The sequence below is a fragment of the Tachyglossus aculeatus genome, chromosome 21, assembly GCF_015852505.1.
Source record: "Tachyglossus aculeatus isolate mTacAcu1 chromosome 21, mTacAcu1.pri, whole genome shotgun sequence".
Taxonomy (NCBI): domain Eukaryota; kingdom Metazoa; phylum Chordata; class Mammalia; order Monotremata; family Tachyglossidae; genus Tachyglossus; species Tachyglossus aculeatus.
Genome location: NC_052086.1, coordinates 71,198,874 through 71,213,253, shown reverse-complemented (window position 1 = coordinate 71,213,253; position 14,380 = coordinate 71,198,874). Strand labels below are relative to the sequence as shown.

Genomic DNA, 14,380 nt, shown 5'->3' with positions numbered 1-14,380 from the left:
AAATTAGGCACTTCATAGTTTTCAATACTAATAATTATGGTACTTGTTAAGCGCTTACTATGTGCCAGACACCGCACTAAGCACTGGGGTAGATACAAGCTAATCAGGTTGGACACAGTCCCTGTCCCACATAGGGCTTACAGTCTTACTCCCCATTTTACAGATGAGGTAACTGAGGCAAAGAGAAGCGAAGTGACCTACCCAAGGTCACACAACAGTCAGGTGGCCACGTCGGGATTAGAACCAGGTCCTTCTGAAACCCAGGCCCGCGCATCTTCCACTGGACCAGGCTGAAACCTACCCACGTTCAGCTTCTCGTAGATTGTGAACCATCCCCTACCCCGCGCAAGGGGCAGGGACCTTGTGTAATTCCGACTATTTTCTCTTCCAGTGCTTAGTAATAATAATGATGGCATACAGTAAGCGCTCAATAAATACTACCTCTACTCATCCCATCAAATCGCTTGGTCCTAGGCCCTGCCCTGAGGGTCGCCACCAAAGCTTCTTGGGGGACAAAACTTTCCCCCGAGACAACTGTCTCAAATCCCACTCCTCCACCGGCCCCTCAGAAGTTCTCCACGGCTCCTCCGGACTACAGAAATGGCCTCTTGAGGGGAAAAAACAATCAAAACCAAACACTCCACTCTGGTGATTTATAGCCTTTTATTAGTGAAAGTGTCCTTAAGCACAAAGTGCGTATAAAACAGTGTAACGTTTCCGCTTTATTACTTTGAACAAATCATATTTCATTTTTTTTTTAATACACGTGGCTGATGAAGGAAGGCACTTGTTGGTTTGGTGAATGGTGCGTCAGAGGTGTGGGAACCAGAAAAAAACCCAGCTCCGATTAAAGGGCTTTCTCAAGACAAACAAAAGGGATGGAGGCTAGGGAAAGAACTGGGGGGACTGGGCAGAGGCCCCTGCTTAGGTGACTATCTCCCCTCTGCATGTAAACTAAAGCCCAACTGGGATGGAAAATTGCCACTCGTATTCACTGAGCGCTTACTATGTGTGGAGCACTGTACTAAGCGCTTGGGAGAGTACAATACAACAGAATTAGCAGACACGTTCCCTGCCCGCAACGAGCTTACAGTCTAGAGGCGATCCTAATGCCATGTTTGCGTTTGCTTTCTAAAAACTCACATCATTGCACACTTCCAAAAAAAAAAAAACCAAAACAAACAAAAAAAAACCCCCAAACCAAAACACCACATTTTCCCAGGAATGCTTTTCTTTTAGGACATCAGTGGAACACATCAGTTTATGACCTGGGTTGTGATCTGTCTGGTAAGGGTGTTGGGTGTTGTTGGTGGTATGAGAATCGGAAGTTAAATTATACAGTGCTAAATATTGTCCTTTGGGAATTTCTTGGTGCAGTGAGGTACGCAAGCAGGTTGTTTATTCACTGGCTTTGGTTCCATTGAAATCTGCATCTCTCGCATTGGCTTCCTCATCTGAGCCTTCTGCGTTTTCAATTATTCTGCGACCTCCGGATCTTCGAGCAGGAGCGAAAGATGTATCATTCCCTCGCCTGTGGGTTTTAAGAAAATGAACAGATTTGAAAGGAGCTATCTTTCTCAAGTGAGGCTCGTGTTGAAGGGTGGGGGGGCGGGATTAATATAAAACTGTTTCAAGTGGAGAAGTGTATCTTAAAAAAAACTCAGCCCTGTCGATCCAGAAGTAGTCATCTGACTACTCTGGGCTACTGGAATGTCCAATTTATACTCTGAAATAGACCCTTCCTGCCTTTTATGTTAAAGTTGACTTAACTGGGGACTGGTGTTAAGTTCATTAGCCTCAAATTTTCACATTCAATTCCCGTATATGACTTAAAAGGCAAGTCTGCTTTGGGCGAGAATATTTTTAGAAAGGCTTTTGAGTAGAAGCAGAGAAGGAACGTGGCCCAGTGGAAAGAGCCCGGGCTTTGGAGTCAGAGGTCGTGGGTTCAAATTCCGGCTCCGCCACTTGTCAGCTGCGTGACTTTGGGCAAGTCACTTCACTTCTCTGTGCCTCAGTTACCTCATCTGTAAAATGGGGATTAAGACTGTGAGCCCCACGTGGGACAACCTGATCACCCTGTAACCTCCCCAGCGCTTTGAACAGGGCTTTGCACATAGTAAGCGCTTAATAAATGCCGTCATTATTATTAGAAAAAAAATCAATTGTCGACCTCAACTTGGTCTCTAAGCGCACAGTAGCAGGGACGTCTCTATGCAGGTAGTTAATATTTTGGCATCTTGGTTTCCATCCCAGAAACCCTGACGTCCTCCGAAAATGCTGCACTTTTACCCTGTCGGGGCAGGGAATGTGTCTGTTACACTGTTCCAGTGGACTCTCCGATGTACTTGCTATGTGCAGAGCACTGTACTAAGCGCTCAATAAAAACAATTGACCGACTGACTCTGAGGAGGTAGTGGACGGGGGTGGGAGGAGGGCGGGGAGAAATCCGGACAGACAGTGGTAAGGTGGGAGTAAGAGAAACATTGCTTCTGAAGCAAGATAGGCTGCTGAAGCTGCTGCCACTTCCGCCCTTTTCCCTAACATAAAACATAAGAACAGCATGAGCTATTGGGTTTACTATTATTATTAATAATAATAGCACTTGTTAAGAACTTACTATGTGCCGAGCACAGTTCTAAGCACAGGGGTAGATTCAAGTTCATCAGGTTGGACACAGTCCCTGTCCCACAAGGGGTTCACAGTCTTAATCCCCATTTTACAGAGGAGGGAACTAAAGCACAGAGCAGTGAAGTGCTTTGTCCAAGGCCACACAGCAAACGTGGTGGAGCCGTGATTAGAACCCAGGTCCTTCTGGCTCCAAAGCCTGTGCTCTATCCACTAAGCCATGCTGCTTCTCAAACTGGGCTTGTCCACGAGTGTCTCTATTCACAAGTGGAGGCTGCCACAAAACCCAGTTTGGCAAGCGTTTGCGGGCAGGAAAGAATCAGCAGTGGGTCCACTAGGAATGGGCCAGAAGACCTGGCTTACAGAAAATACAAACTCTGTAGGCCCCTAAACCGCATGAATTTCAGCCATTCTGTGCTACCTAAAACCTCTGGTTCCATTTCCTTTTGTTGGGTTGAAAACAAGGCTCTATCCATTTGTAAGATGAAATCTGATTTTATTTTTATTTATTCCCCTCCCCTGCAAAAAAAAAAAAATGGTAGGCTGTGAAGCCCACTTCACTTCCAGGAGAAATCAATAACTACTCCGATGGGAGGGAATGAGTATACTGTGCTCAAGCGGTATTTCCCATCATGTTCTTCCCTGTCCTCAAGGACATGGCCTGCTCTTCTCAGGAAACTCAAGCACGGGCATCCTGGGCCCGGACCCAGGTTCGATTTTGGAAAATGGAAGTCTACCATCCCTACCACTTAGGACACAGCTATGTATTCCGAAAGTTCTCTGAAAGGAGCACCCCAAGAGAGGGAAGACCACAAGCAGAGAGGCAAGGCCCCAAATTCATGATCACTGAGGACGGAGGCACAGAAGTTAGAGACCATAATCACACCAGAATGTCTATGAGAACAGTGGCAAGGAAATTTCACCAGAGTTTGGAACGGAACGGTGTTTTCTGAAGTGCAGCAATCATGACTAAATAGTTAAAGGTGTATCGTGTCCCTGCCAAAGAGACTAGGCCAGTTTCACTCACTTCACCCGGTGTGGGTTTGGTACGCTTTAGATAGCCTTAGAAACTGAAGGGCTCAGACGGGAGGCCTAACCAGCAGTTAGAAGAAAAGGACAGTAACTTTTCTAATGAGGAAAGATTCCCCAGCTTCATGTTTAAATTCTATTAAAACTCTCCCAGGCCCTTTTCTGCCTGAGGCTCCTTTCACCGTTGTTCCCGATAAAGCCATTTGAGTCCCCCAACCCCTTTCAGAGCCTTATTGAAGGCACATCTCCTCCAAGAGGCCTTCCCTAAGCCCTCATTTTCTCTTCTCCCACTCCCTTCTGCAGCGCCCTGACCTGCTCCCATTATTCATCCCACCCTCCAGCTCCACAGCACTTATGTGCGTATCTGTAATTTATTTAATTATATTAATATCTATCTCCCCCTCTAGATTCTAAGCTCATTGTGGACAGGGAATGTTTCTGTTCATTGTTAGATTGTACTCTCCCAAGCACTTAGTACAGTGCTCTGCACACAGTTAAGTGCTCAATAAAAACACGGTTGATGGACTGACTGGAAGAGTCATTACTTGCTAAATTGATGGGCAGGTGGAGAAAATTTCATTTCTAATTAGTAAGCTTTGACTGCCTCCCTGATTACCTGATCTGTTCCTCATTTCCCTAACCTCAGGAAGCCCGTCATGACCCTGTCTGGGGTCATAGTTCATGGAGATTTAAGGAACTAGCCAAATTTGGGTTCTAATATAAGGCATCCAGGTTGGCTGTTCCTATAAAAAGGGAGATGTTGTAACCCCTTAGGTGAATTAACTAAGGATTTAATCCCGGGAGCTCTGTTCTCTAGAGAAGCAGCGTGGCTCAGCGGAAAGAGCCTGGGCTTGGGAGTCACAGGTCGTGGGTTCAAATCCCGGCTCTGCCGATTGCCAGCCGTGTGACTTTGGGCAAGTCACTTCACTTCTCTGGGCCTCAGTTAACCTCATCTGTAAAATGGGGATGAAGACTGTGAGCCCCACGTGGGACAATCTGATCACCGTGTATCCTCCCCAGCGCTTACAACAGTGCTTTGCACTTAGTAAGTGCTTAACAAATGCCATTATTATTCTCTATGAGTCAGTGGCTCAGCCATAGATGGTTTTAATCCTGCCCAACAAGGCAGGCTCATTTTTGGCCAATTTCCAGCACCCCGGCGCCTGGAGGGAGCCCATCTCACTCCTACAGAGCTCACACAGAGTTCCTTTCTCTTTCCTACAAGCTCCAGTATCAGACTTATCCATGGCATGCCAGAATGCCAGGCCAAAGCTGGGTCCTTGAGCCAATCAATCAGCTGTATGTATCGGGCACTCACTGCATCCAGAGCACTGTCCTAAGCGCTTGGGAGAGTAAAGTACAACAGAGTTGGGGGACACGTTCCCTGCCCGCAAGAACCCGTGCGTGGGTGTGCAGGGGAGGATTCTGTAGAATTGGAAAGTGAGATGTGAAACCGACACCAAGGCCCTTCGCCACGACACGATTCATCTTTAAGTATTTGGGTAGCGCAGCGAAGCAGAGAGTTTCCAAAAGAGAAGTTGATGCAAATATTACGACACAGGGGTGGCTTGGCCTCTTCCGGGCTCTGGAAGAAACAAGGCTACCGGGGAGGTCATCACGACAGAGCGTCGTCTTTGCGGGGAATCAGCGTTGTCCTCGCTACCTCTGGAGAAGGAGGGTGCCTAGGCCGTGGCTTCCCTGAAGGCAGGGGTGTCTTCCCATTGTGCCATTTGTGGGCCCGGGGCACAGCTCTGCTGTGAGGCCTGGGTTTAGAAGGCAGGGGGGCTCACTCCAGGGACAGCTATTCTCACGTCAAAAGCATTCTCAGGCTCATGCAGTTCAGACACTCATCAGGTGAGATGTCCATTCTCTCTACTCCATTCAGGCATTCCTGACTGTGCAGCCGTGGCCGTGTTGGAACGCTTTCCTCAGCTAAGACCCCCTTAAACGCTGGGCCTTTGCTACATTCGAGGCGAATTACAGGAGCCAGACAGAGCTGAGGGAATATTTTCCTCCTCGACATAACCGCTGCCTGGTGGCCAAACACTCGGCTTCATCTCAAGGTGTCTTAGCAATGCAGCAGAAAGGACTTCTTCATGCAGATGGGAAAATTCCAAGCAACTCGCTCGACATTCCTAAGCCCCAGCTGTGGAAAAGTGACATCGTAACACTGCTCGGCGTGGAATCACATGCCAGGGTTTTGCCTAGAGGTAGGGGAGGACAGTGACTCGAGGGTGGCGGATAAGGATGTCTTGTAATATTCGCCTCTTTTGATAAAGGACAAATTGGGGTACTGAGATATCCAAGCCTTCAGATTTTGCAGGAATAGAAAATGGAAACTTTGGGCAACATGAATGAGCTGCAAAGTTGAAGGCATGATACCTGTCGAGTCATTGCGGAGGTTCCTGTGGCCCTCTGAAATAGAGAGAGAGAGTCCCTGGTGGTTACCATCAGCAAACGGGAAGGATTCCGTTCAAGCGCGCTACTTTTAAAAAACTTGAAGGCATGAAGTACATCAGTTTACGGATACCCAAGTCCCTGAGGTCATTAGAAAGGAATGCTGATTTTTACATCATTTACTTTCAGTAGCAAAGGCTTGGAGCCAGGAAAGGTGTAGGGGAAGGATGGTTCGGGGCTAGTGAATTTGGGTTCTTAGCTTCACGACTTAAATGGTAGCGTCAGCTATAAACTCTACAAAATGCTTTCCGAAACAACCCACCTTTCCGCTTGGCCACTTAAGGGAAGTATTTGAGTGACCTGGCTTGAAAGCCTGATTTTTGGAGCAGAGATAAAAGCACTCTACTTAGGGATCTATGGTTTGCTACTGAACCTATTCCACCTTGATCTGAGTCCTCTGCGTTAAGAGAATGGCGTATAGATGTCCTTTGCCCACAGTTTAAAGACAATTGGGAAGATGCGATCTTTGTCAGACGACGGCAGAAGGGAGGGGGTCGCAAACCACCACTGTCCACGATCCTCTATTGAGATCCTCCAGCTTGTGAGAAGGTAGACCTCTGTTCCCCTTTGAGGTGACGCCTTTCTCTGGGCAACTGGCATACTTGTGATTTCTGTCATGGACAGGAACCTGGACTCCCCAAATTTCAGGCTTCTGGTTCCCCTTTCACTGTTCTTCCCACCCCCACCTCCACTACAAGAAACCAAATTGGAGCTATTCAGGGAGGAGAGGTGTGGAACATTGCCACACGTCTGTCCTAGGCATTTGTGTTTCAGTTCTTAATCTCCTGGATATTGAACCATTTTGACCAGGTGCTGTCTTTCTTGTCTAGACTCAACTCAGTGTTTCCTGAGGGCAAGGACTGTCTTCTCCCTGTACTGTCCTCTTATTCCATTGTGCTTAGTCTAAGTTCAACACGAGGTACTTTGTGGGCATTCTTGGTTTTTTTTAATGGTATTTGTTAAGCACTTCCTATGTGCCAGGCACTGCACTAAGCGCTGGAGGAGATACAGGATAGTCAGGTTGGACAGAGTCTACGGCCCACATGGGGCTCAAAGTCTTAATCCCCATTTTACAGATGAGGAAACTGGGACACAGAGAAATTAAGTGACTGGCCCAAGGTCAAACAGCGGACCAGTGTCGGAGCCGGGATTGGAACCCAGGTCCTTCTGACTCCCAGACGGATGCTCTATCCCCTGGGCCACGCTGCTTCTCTTACATGTCCATTAACTAGTAAATTGATGTAAAGTAGAAGTAGTAATGGTATTTATTTAGCACCTAAGTACAATGTACTGTCCTAAGCACTTGGGAGCTATCAGTTGATTTCTTCTAGATCAAGAGACGAGGGCTAAGAACTCTTCCAACCAACCATGTGCTACCTCGAGCATTTAAGAAACCGTTACTATTAAGCCTGGGGCGGGTGATCTCTGCTACTTTTGAATGCTCATCTGAATAGCTGAGACTAGCATTAGGCCACCTTGCTCCCTTAGTCTAGGAGTTTGGGCATCTTAAGTGGCAGAGCTGCTCCCAGGGCACTGCTTGACCACAAGAAGGTGAACCATGGTTTGCTTTTCTTCCTGAATGCGGTTGATTCGGAAGCCTGCTCTTCCCTCTCGTCAGTCGGTCACACGTGGCTCCTTCCCGGAACGACCTGAGAGAGCCCAGTTACCAAGTTCACACCCAAGTGACAGCTAACCCCAGGCCCCGCTCTCTGGGGAGAACGAGGTTTTTATCGGAAACGTGGCTAACTCTTTGATGCCTTAGAGTTCCTCACTGGTCAGCACACCTCTTCCTCCTCCTAGAGAATAAGGCGGGGGAATTTCAAAGGTGCAGCAAAGGAGGGAACTCAGGGAATGATAGAGCAGATGGTACTAGTTGGCCATCAAGTAGCTGAGGAAACAAAACGATTACCCCCTCCGCCAGCCCTCCCCTCTCCTTCTCTTTCCCTGAATTCCCTACCGGAAGTATACCTCATCCCTTCCCCTGGGAATGACAGTTCTGGAAGACGGGCTGCCCCTTGGCTTGGGTCCGGTTGGTTGTCTCCCCCAGCACAGAGCCAACAGGACATGATTTCCTCCAATCCCGCCCCCGCATTTTCTTTACCTCAGTTTGCTCTTGAGGGCGGTCACTTCCCGGCCCATGGCCTCATTGCTCTCGGTGGCTTCATCCAGCTCCCGCTGGAGCTTCCTGCGGTTGGCATTGATGCGCTGGGACTCCTCCTCCGCCTCTTCCAGTTGCCTCTTGAGCTGCTTGACCCTGGTGTTGCCCTTCTCGGCCTGAGGGAAGAGGAAGGAGTCAGGGACCAAAGGGACAGTGCGTCAGTCATGACCCCCATCACGGCGGGGAGACCCTGGAGCGGGGTTACCTGTTCTCTGTATTGCTCTGCCTGCTTCCTTTCGTCTTCCACTTGCAACAGAACCTCCTTCAGTTTCTTGTCCTTTTGTTTCAATGACTTGGCTGCTGCCTGTTTCTCTCTGCAAATAAAAGGAGCAGATGGGAAGGGCATTTCCAATCACCATCACCATCATCAATGGTGTTTATCGAGCGCTTACTATATGCAGAGCACTGTACCAAGCGCTTGGGAGAGTACGGGACAACAGAGGTGGCAAATGTGTTCCCTGACCACAATGAGGTAACAGCCCAGAGGGGGAGACAGACATCATTGTAAATGATGTATATATATGTATATATATATATATATATACCTGTATATATGTATATATGTTTGTACATATTTGTTACTCTATTTATTTATTTATTTATTTTACTTGTACATATCTATTTATTTTATTTTGTTGGTATGTTTGGTTTTGTTCTCTGTCTCCCCCTTTTAGACTGTGAGCCCACTGTTGGGTAGGGACTGTCTCTATGTGTTGCCAACTTGTACTTCCCAAGCGCTTAGTACAGTGTTCTGCACACAGTAAGCGCTCAATAAATACGATTGATGATGATGATGATAAATAAACACTATAAAATTTAAAGATGTGTACGTAGGTGCAGATGAGGCTCCGTAAAGCCTGGTTGCATTCGACCCAAACGCTGCCAGGACCTCCCCGCTTGAATCAATCAATCAATCAATCAATCAATCGTATTTATTGAGTGCTTACCGTGTGCAGAGCGCTGTACTAAGCGCTTGGGAAGTCCAAGTTGGCAACATATAGAGACGGTCCCTGCCCAACAGTGGGCTCACAGTATAAAACCATTCCCTTCTGCTTATAGAAATGCTGTAGTGTTTGCAAATCACTCCATGGGGATCGAGGGGAGTTTCAGAAAAAATCTGAAGCAGCGTGGCTCAGTGGAAAGAGCCCGGGCTTTGGAGTCAGAGGTCATAGGTTCAAATCCCAGCTCCGCCAATTGTCAGCTGTGTGAATTTGGGCAAGTCACACAACTTCTCTGTGCCACAGTCACCTCATCTGGAAAATGGGGATTAAGACTGTGAGCTTGAACTGCCCGGTTGGGTGGTAAACGTGTCTTGGAGGCGCCCCCAAATCCCCGGTCATCATCATCATCATCATCAATTGTATTTATTGAGCGCTTACTATGTGCAGAGCACCGTACTAAGCGCTTGGGAAGTACAAATTGGCAACATATAGAGACGGTCCCTACCCAACAGTGGGCTCACAGTCTAAAAGGGGGAGACAGAGAACAAAACCAAACATACTAACAAAATAAAATAAATAGAATAGATATGTACAAATAAAATAAATAAATAAATAGAGTAATAAATATGTACAAACATATATACATATATGCAGGTGCTGTGGGGAAGGGAAGGAGGTAAGATGGGGGGATGGAGAGGGGGACGTTAATAATAATAATGATAATAATTGCGGTATTTGTTAAGCGCTTACTACGTACCAGGCACTGTACTGAGCGCTGGGGTGGATACGAGCAAATCGGGTTGGACGCAGTCCCTGTCCCACGTGGGACTCACAGTCTCAACCCCCATTTTACTGATGAGGTAACCGAGGCCCAGAGAGGTGAAGCGACTTGCCCCAGGAGCCGGGATTCGAGCTCATGGTCCCCTTCTAGACTGTGAGCCCACTGTTGGCTCTCTATGTTGCCAACTTGTCCTTCCCAAGCGTTTAGTCCAGTGCTCTGCACACGGTAAGCGCTCAATAAATACGATTGATTGATTGATTGATCGGCTAAGTGGGGATACGCTCCCCCTGAGCTGACTTCCATACTGTATTGCTTTGAAAGTCTTCTGGGGTGACGGAGGCTTCGGCTACTTGCCGACTTCGGCTACTTGCTGACCGTACAGCGGCGCAGGCTGACCGGTGGGGAGAGGGGCGGCCAGTACCTGGCTTCCTGTTCCACTTGCTCCTCTAGCTGGGCGATCTTGGCCTCCAAGGCAGCGATGTTGGCCTTGAACTTGGATTTGATGGTCCCCTCCATCTCCTGCAGCTTGCTCTTGAGTTCCTTGTTCTGCCTCTCCAGTTGCTGCCGGGCGCTCTCGTTCTTCTGGGCAGCACTGCGCTCCGTAGCCAGCTCGTTGCTGAGCTGTTCCGACTGAAATGGGATGGGGAAGGGGGAGGAGGAGGAGGAGGAGAAGCATTTACTGAGCGCCCATCGTACTGGGCGCTCGGGAAGTACAGAATAAAAAAGTGGCATGTGTTTTTCCCACCAGAAACCTACACTCTAAGAAACTGGGAAAGAGAGAGAGGCGCGGGGCCCTAGGTGAGAGGGAAAGGAAATCAGTCTGATCATTTCGCAGTCCCATCGTAATAATAATAATAATAATAATAATAATAATGGCATTAAGCGCTTACTATGTGCAAAGCACTATTCTAAGCACTGGAGAGGTTACAAGGTGATCGAGTTGTCCCACATGGGGCTCACAGTCTTAATCTCCATTTTACAGATGAGGTAGCTGAGGCACAGAGAAGTAATAATAATAATATGAATGAATGGCGTTTGTTAAGCACTTACTATGTGCCAGGCACTGTACTAAGCGCTGGGATAGATGCAAGACAATAATAATAATAATGATGGCATTTATTAAGCGCTTACTATGTGCAAAGCACTGTTCTAAGCTCTGGGGAGGTTATGAGGTGATCGGGTTGTCCCACATAGGGCTCACGGTCTTAATACCCATTTTACAGGTGAGGTAGCTGAGGCACAGAGAAGTAATAATAATAATATGAATGAATGGTGCTTGTTAAGCGTTTACTATGTGCCAGGCACTGTACTAAGTGCTGGGATAGATACAAGATAATAATAATAATGACAGCATTTATTAAGCGCTTACTATGTGCAAAGCACTGTTCTAAGCGCTGGGGAGGTTACAAGGTGATTGGGTTGTCCCACATGGGGCTCACAGTCTTAATCCCCATTTTACAGATGAGGGAACTGAGGCACAGAGAAGTAATGATAATAATATGAATGAATGGCATTTGTTAAGCGCTTACTTCTAGACTGTGAGCCCACTGTTGGGTAGGGACCGTCTCTATATGTTGCCAAATTGTACTTCCCAAGCGCTTAGTACAGTGCTCTGCACACAGTAAGTGCTCAATAAATATGATTGAATGAATGAATGAATGTGCCAGGCACTGTACTAAGCGCTGGGATAGATACAAGATAATAATAACAATAATAATGACGGCATTTTTAAGCGCTTACTCAGTGCAAAGCACTGTTCTAAGCGCTGGGGAGGTTACAAGGTGATCAGGTTGTCCCACGGACTTTGGAGTCAGAGGTCATGGGTTCAAATCCCGACTCCACCACTTGTCAGCTGTGTGACTTTGGGCAAGTCACTTCACTTCTCTGTGCCTCAGTTCCCTCATCTGTGAAATGAGGATGAAGACTGTGAGCCCCAACTGGGACAACCTGATAACCTTGTAACCTCCCCAGCACTCAGAACAGTGTTTTGCAAATAGTAAGCGCTTAATAGATGCCATCATTATTATTATTAATCCCCATTTTACAGATAAGGGAACCGAGGCCCAGAGAAGTTAAGTGACTTGCCCCAATTCGCACAGCTGACAACTGAGGGAGCTGGGATTTGAACCCATGACCTCTGACTCCAAAGCCCAGGCTCTTTCCACTGAGCCAGTCGGGTTGTACACAGTCCCTGTCCCATATAGGGCTCACAGTCTTCAACCCCATTTTACCAGGTGAGGGGACTGAAGCATGGAGAAGGGAGGGGACTTGTCCAAGGTCACACAGCAGACAGGTGGTGAAGCCAGGATTCGAACCCAGGTCCTTCTGATTCCCAGGCCTGTGATCTAGCCACTAGGCCATGTTGTCTCCCCCTTCTAGACTGTGAGCCCGTTGTTGGGTAGGGACCGTCTCTATCTGTTGTCGACTTGTACTTCCCAAGCGCTTAGTACGGTGCTCTGCACACAGTAAGCGCTCAATAAATATGATTGAATGAATGAATGAATGAATGTTGCCTCTTGTGGGAAAGGCCTCGCAGAATGCTCTGGGAATGGGGAGAGTGGGTCCTAGACCTGGCTCAGCGGAAAGAGCCCGGGCTTTGGAGTCAGAAGTCATGGGTTCAAATCCCGGTTCCGCCAACTGTCAGCTGTGTGACTTGGGGCAAGTCACTTCACTTCTCTGTGCCTCAGTTTCCTCATCTGTAAAATGGGGATTAATGTGAGCCCCCCGTGAGACAACCTGATCACCTTGTAACCTCTCCAGTGCTTAGAACAGTGCTTGGCACATGGTAAGCACTTAATAAATGTCATTATTATTATTATCATTATCAACTCGGGAGCTCGTAGCAAAACTCTCACCTGCTGGGTGGCTTTCCTGGCACGATCACTCATGACCTCCGTGTTACTTTGCTCCTCCTCCAGCTCCTCCTCCAGTTGCGCGATCCGGGCCTCCAGGCGACGCTTATCATCCTGGAGGGTGTTCCTGAGTGACAGGGAGGGGGGAAAAAAACCCATGATCTCTTTCCCGAGGGGGTTTCCACGGCTCCCTCACCATAGGCTGGGAGAGAAACCCAGAAGGGTTGGCTCATCCTGTTGACGACATTAGCCAACAACCTATTTCCCAGCTACTTCTCCCTCTGTCCTGGGGGGAATTTGCTTTTTAAAGGCAAGGCAAACCTCTCTGTCCTCAGAGGAATTTGCTCTTTAAAGGCAAACTGCCAAAGGACACCCCCCACAACAAATTTATGCCCCAAATGATACCCTCTAGACTATCCCCCCTGCCTTACCTCCTTCCTCTCCCCACAGCACCTGTATATATGTTTGTACAGATTTATTACTCTATTATTTATTTTACTTGTGCATATTTACTATTCTCTTTATTTTGTGAATATGTTTTGTTTTGTTGTCTGTCTCCCCCATTGTAGACTGTGAGCCTGCTGTTGGGTAGGGACCATCTCTCTATCTTGCCAACTTGGACTTCCCAAGCGCTTAGTACAGTTCTCTGCGCACAGTAAGCGCTCAGTAAATACGACTGAATGAATGAATGACTATAAGCTTCTTGTGGACAGGGAATGTCACTGTTTATTGCTGTACTGTATTTTCCCAAGCACTTAGTACAGTGCTCTGCACTCAGTAAGCGCTCAATAAACACGACTGACTGGCTGAACGAATGAACGCACATTGCCAAAATCCTCCAAACTGGGCTTGTGATTTGACACGCCAATCGCAGTTGAGGATGTTCCCAGAGCTGGTTTGCTTCGACGGAACCGACTGTGTTTAATTCATTCATTCAGTCGTATTTATTGAGCGCTTACTGTGTGCAGAGCACTGTACTAAGCACTTGGGAAGGACAAGTTGGCAACATAGAGAGACGGTCCCTACCCGACAGCGGGCTCACAGTTTAACGACCCGGGAGGCCTCAGAGGCAGAGTTCAGCAACCGCCCCCGGGGTGGCCTCTTGGGTTTTGATCCCTCTCACCCCCTGACCCCGCAAACCCGCTCATCCCTGCTCACCTCCCGGACACACTGCTGGCCAATTCCTCAGAAAGTTCCTCTTTTTCCAGGTCGGCTTGCTTGCGAGCCCTCTCTGCGGCGGCCAGGTCCTGCGGGATGAAGAAACCGAGAGTGGGACACTGGGGGGTGACGCCTTCAGAGGCCGAGACCCTTCTTCGGATCACCACCCAAATACAGGCACAGTTCATCCAACCCTCACAATTTTTGCTCTAATAATTAATTCACTAATAATAATAATTACTTCCTCATAATAATAATTACTTCCTCTTAGACAGTGAGCCCCAGGTGGGACAGTGACTGTGTCCAACCTGATTGACTCATATCTACCCCAGTGTTCAGAATGCTTGGCATATAGTAAGTGTTTAACAAGTTCAATCAA

General features: G+C 47.8%; 1 protein-coding gene across 3 annotated transcripts in view; it reads right to left on the bottom strand.

Annotated features, from left to right (window-relative positions):
- Positions 1–644: 644 nt before the first annotated feature.
- Positions 645–14,380, bottom strand: part of MYH11 (myosin heavy chain 11) — a 125,948-nt gene continuing 112,212 nt past the window's right edge. For 2 of the 3 annotated variants that reach the window (XM_038762297.1, XM_038762298.1), the window contains 6 exons: positions 14,002–14,090; positions 12,847–12,970; positions 10,413–10,621; positions 8,475–8,583; positions 8,213–8,385; positions 645–1,531 (listed from right to left, as the gene is read on the bottom strand). In XM_038762297.1, coding sequence (XP_038618225.1) covers positions 1,399–1,531; positions 8,213–8,385; positions 8,475–8,583; positions 10,413–10,621; positions 12,847–12,970; positions 14,002–14,090 — 837 coding nt within the window. In that variant the 3' untranslated portion in view covers positions 645–1,398. Of the gene's footprint in view, positions 1,532–6,036; positions 6,070–8,212; positions 8,386–8,474; positions 8,584–10,412; positions 10,622–12,846; positions 12,971–14,001; positions 14,091–14,380 lie in introns of all 3 variants that reach the window. The other variant, XM_038762299.1, reaches the window with a different exon arrangement.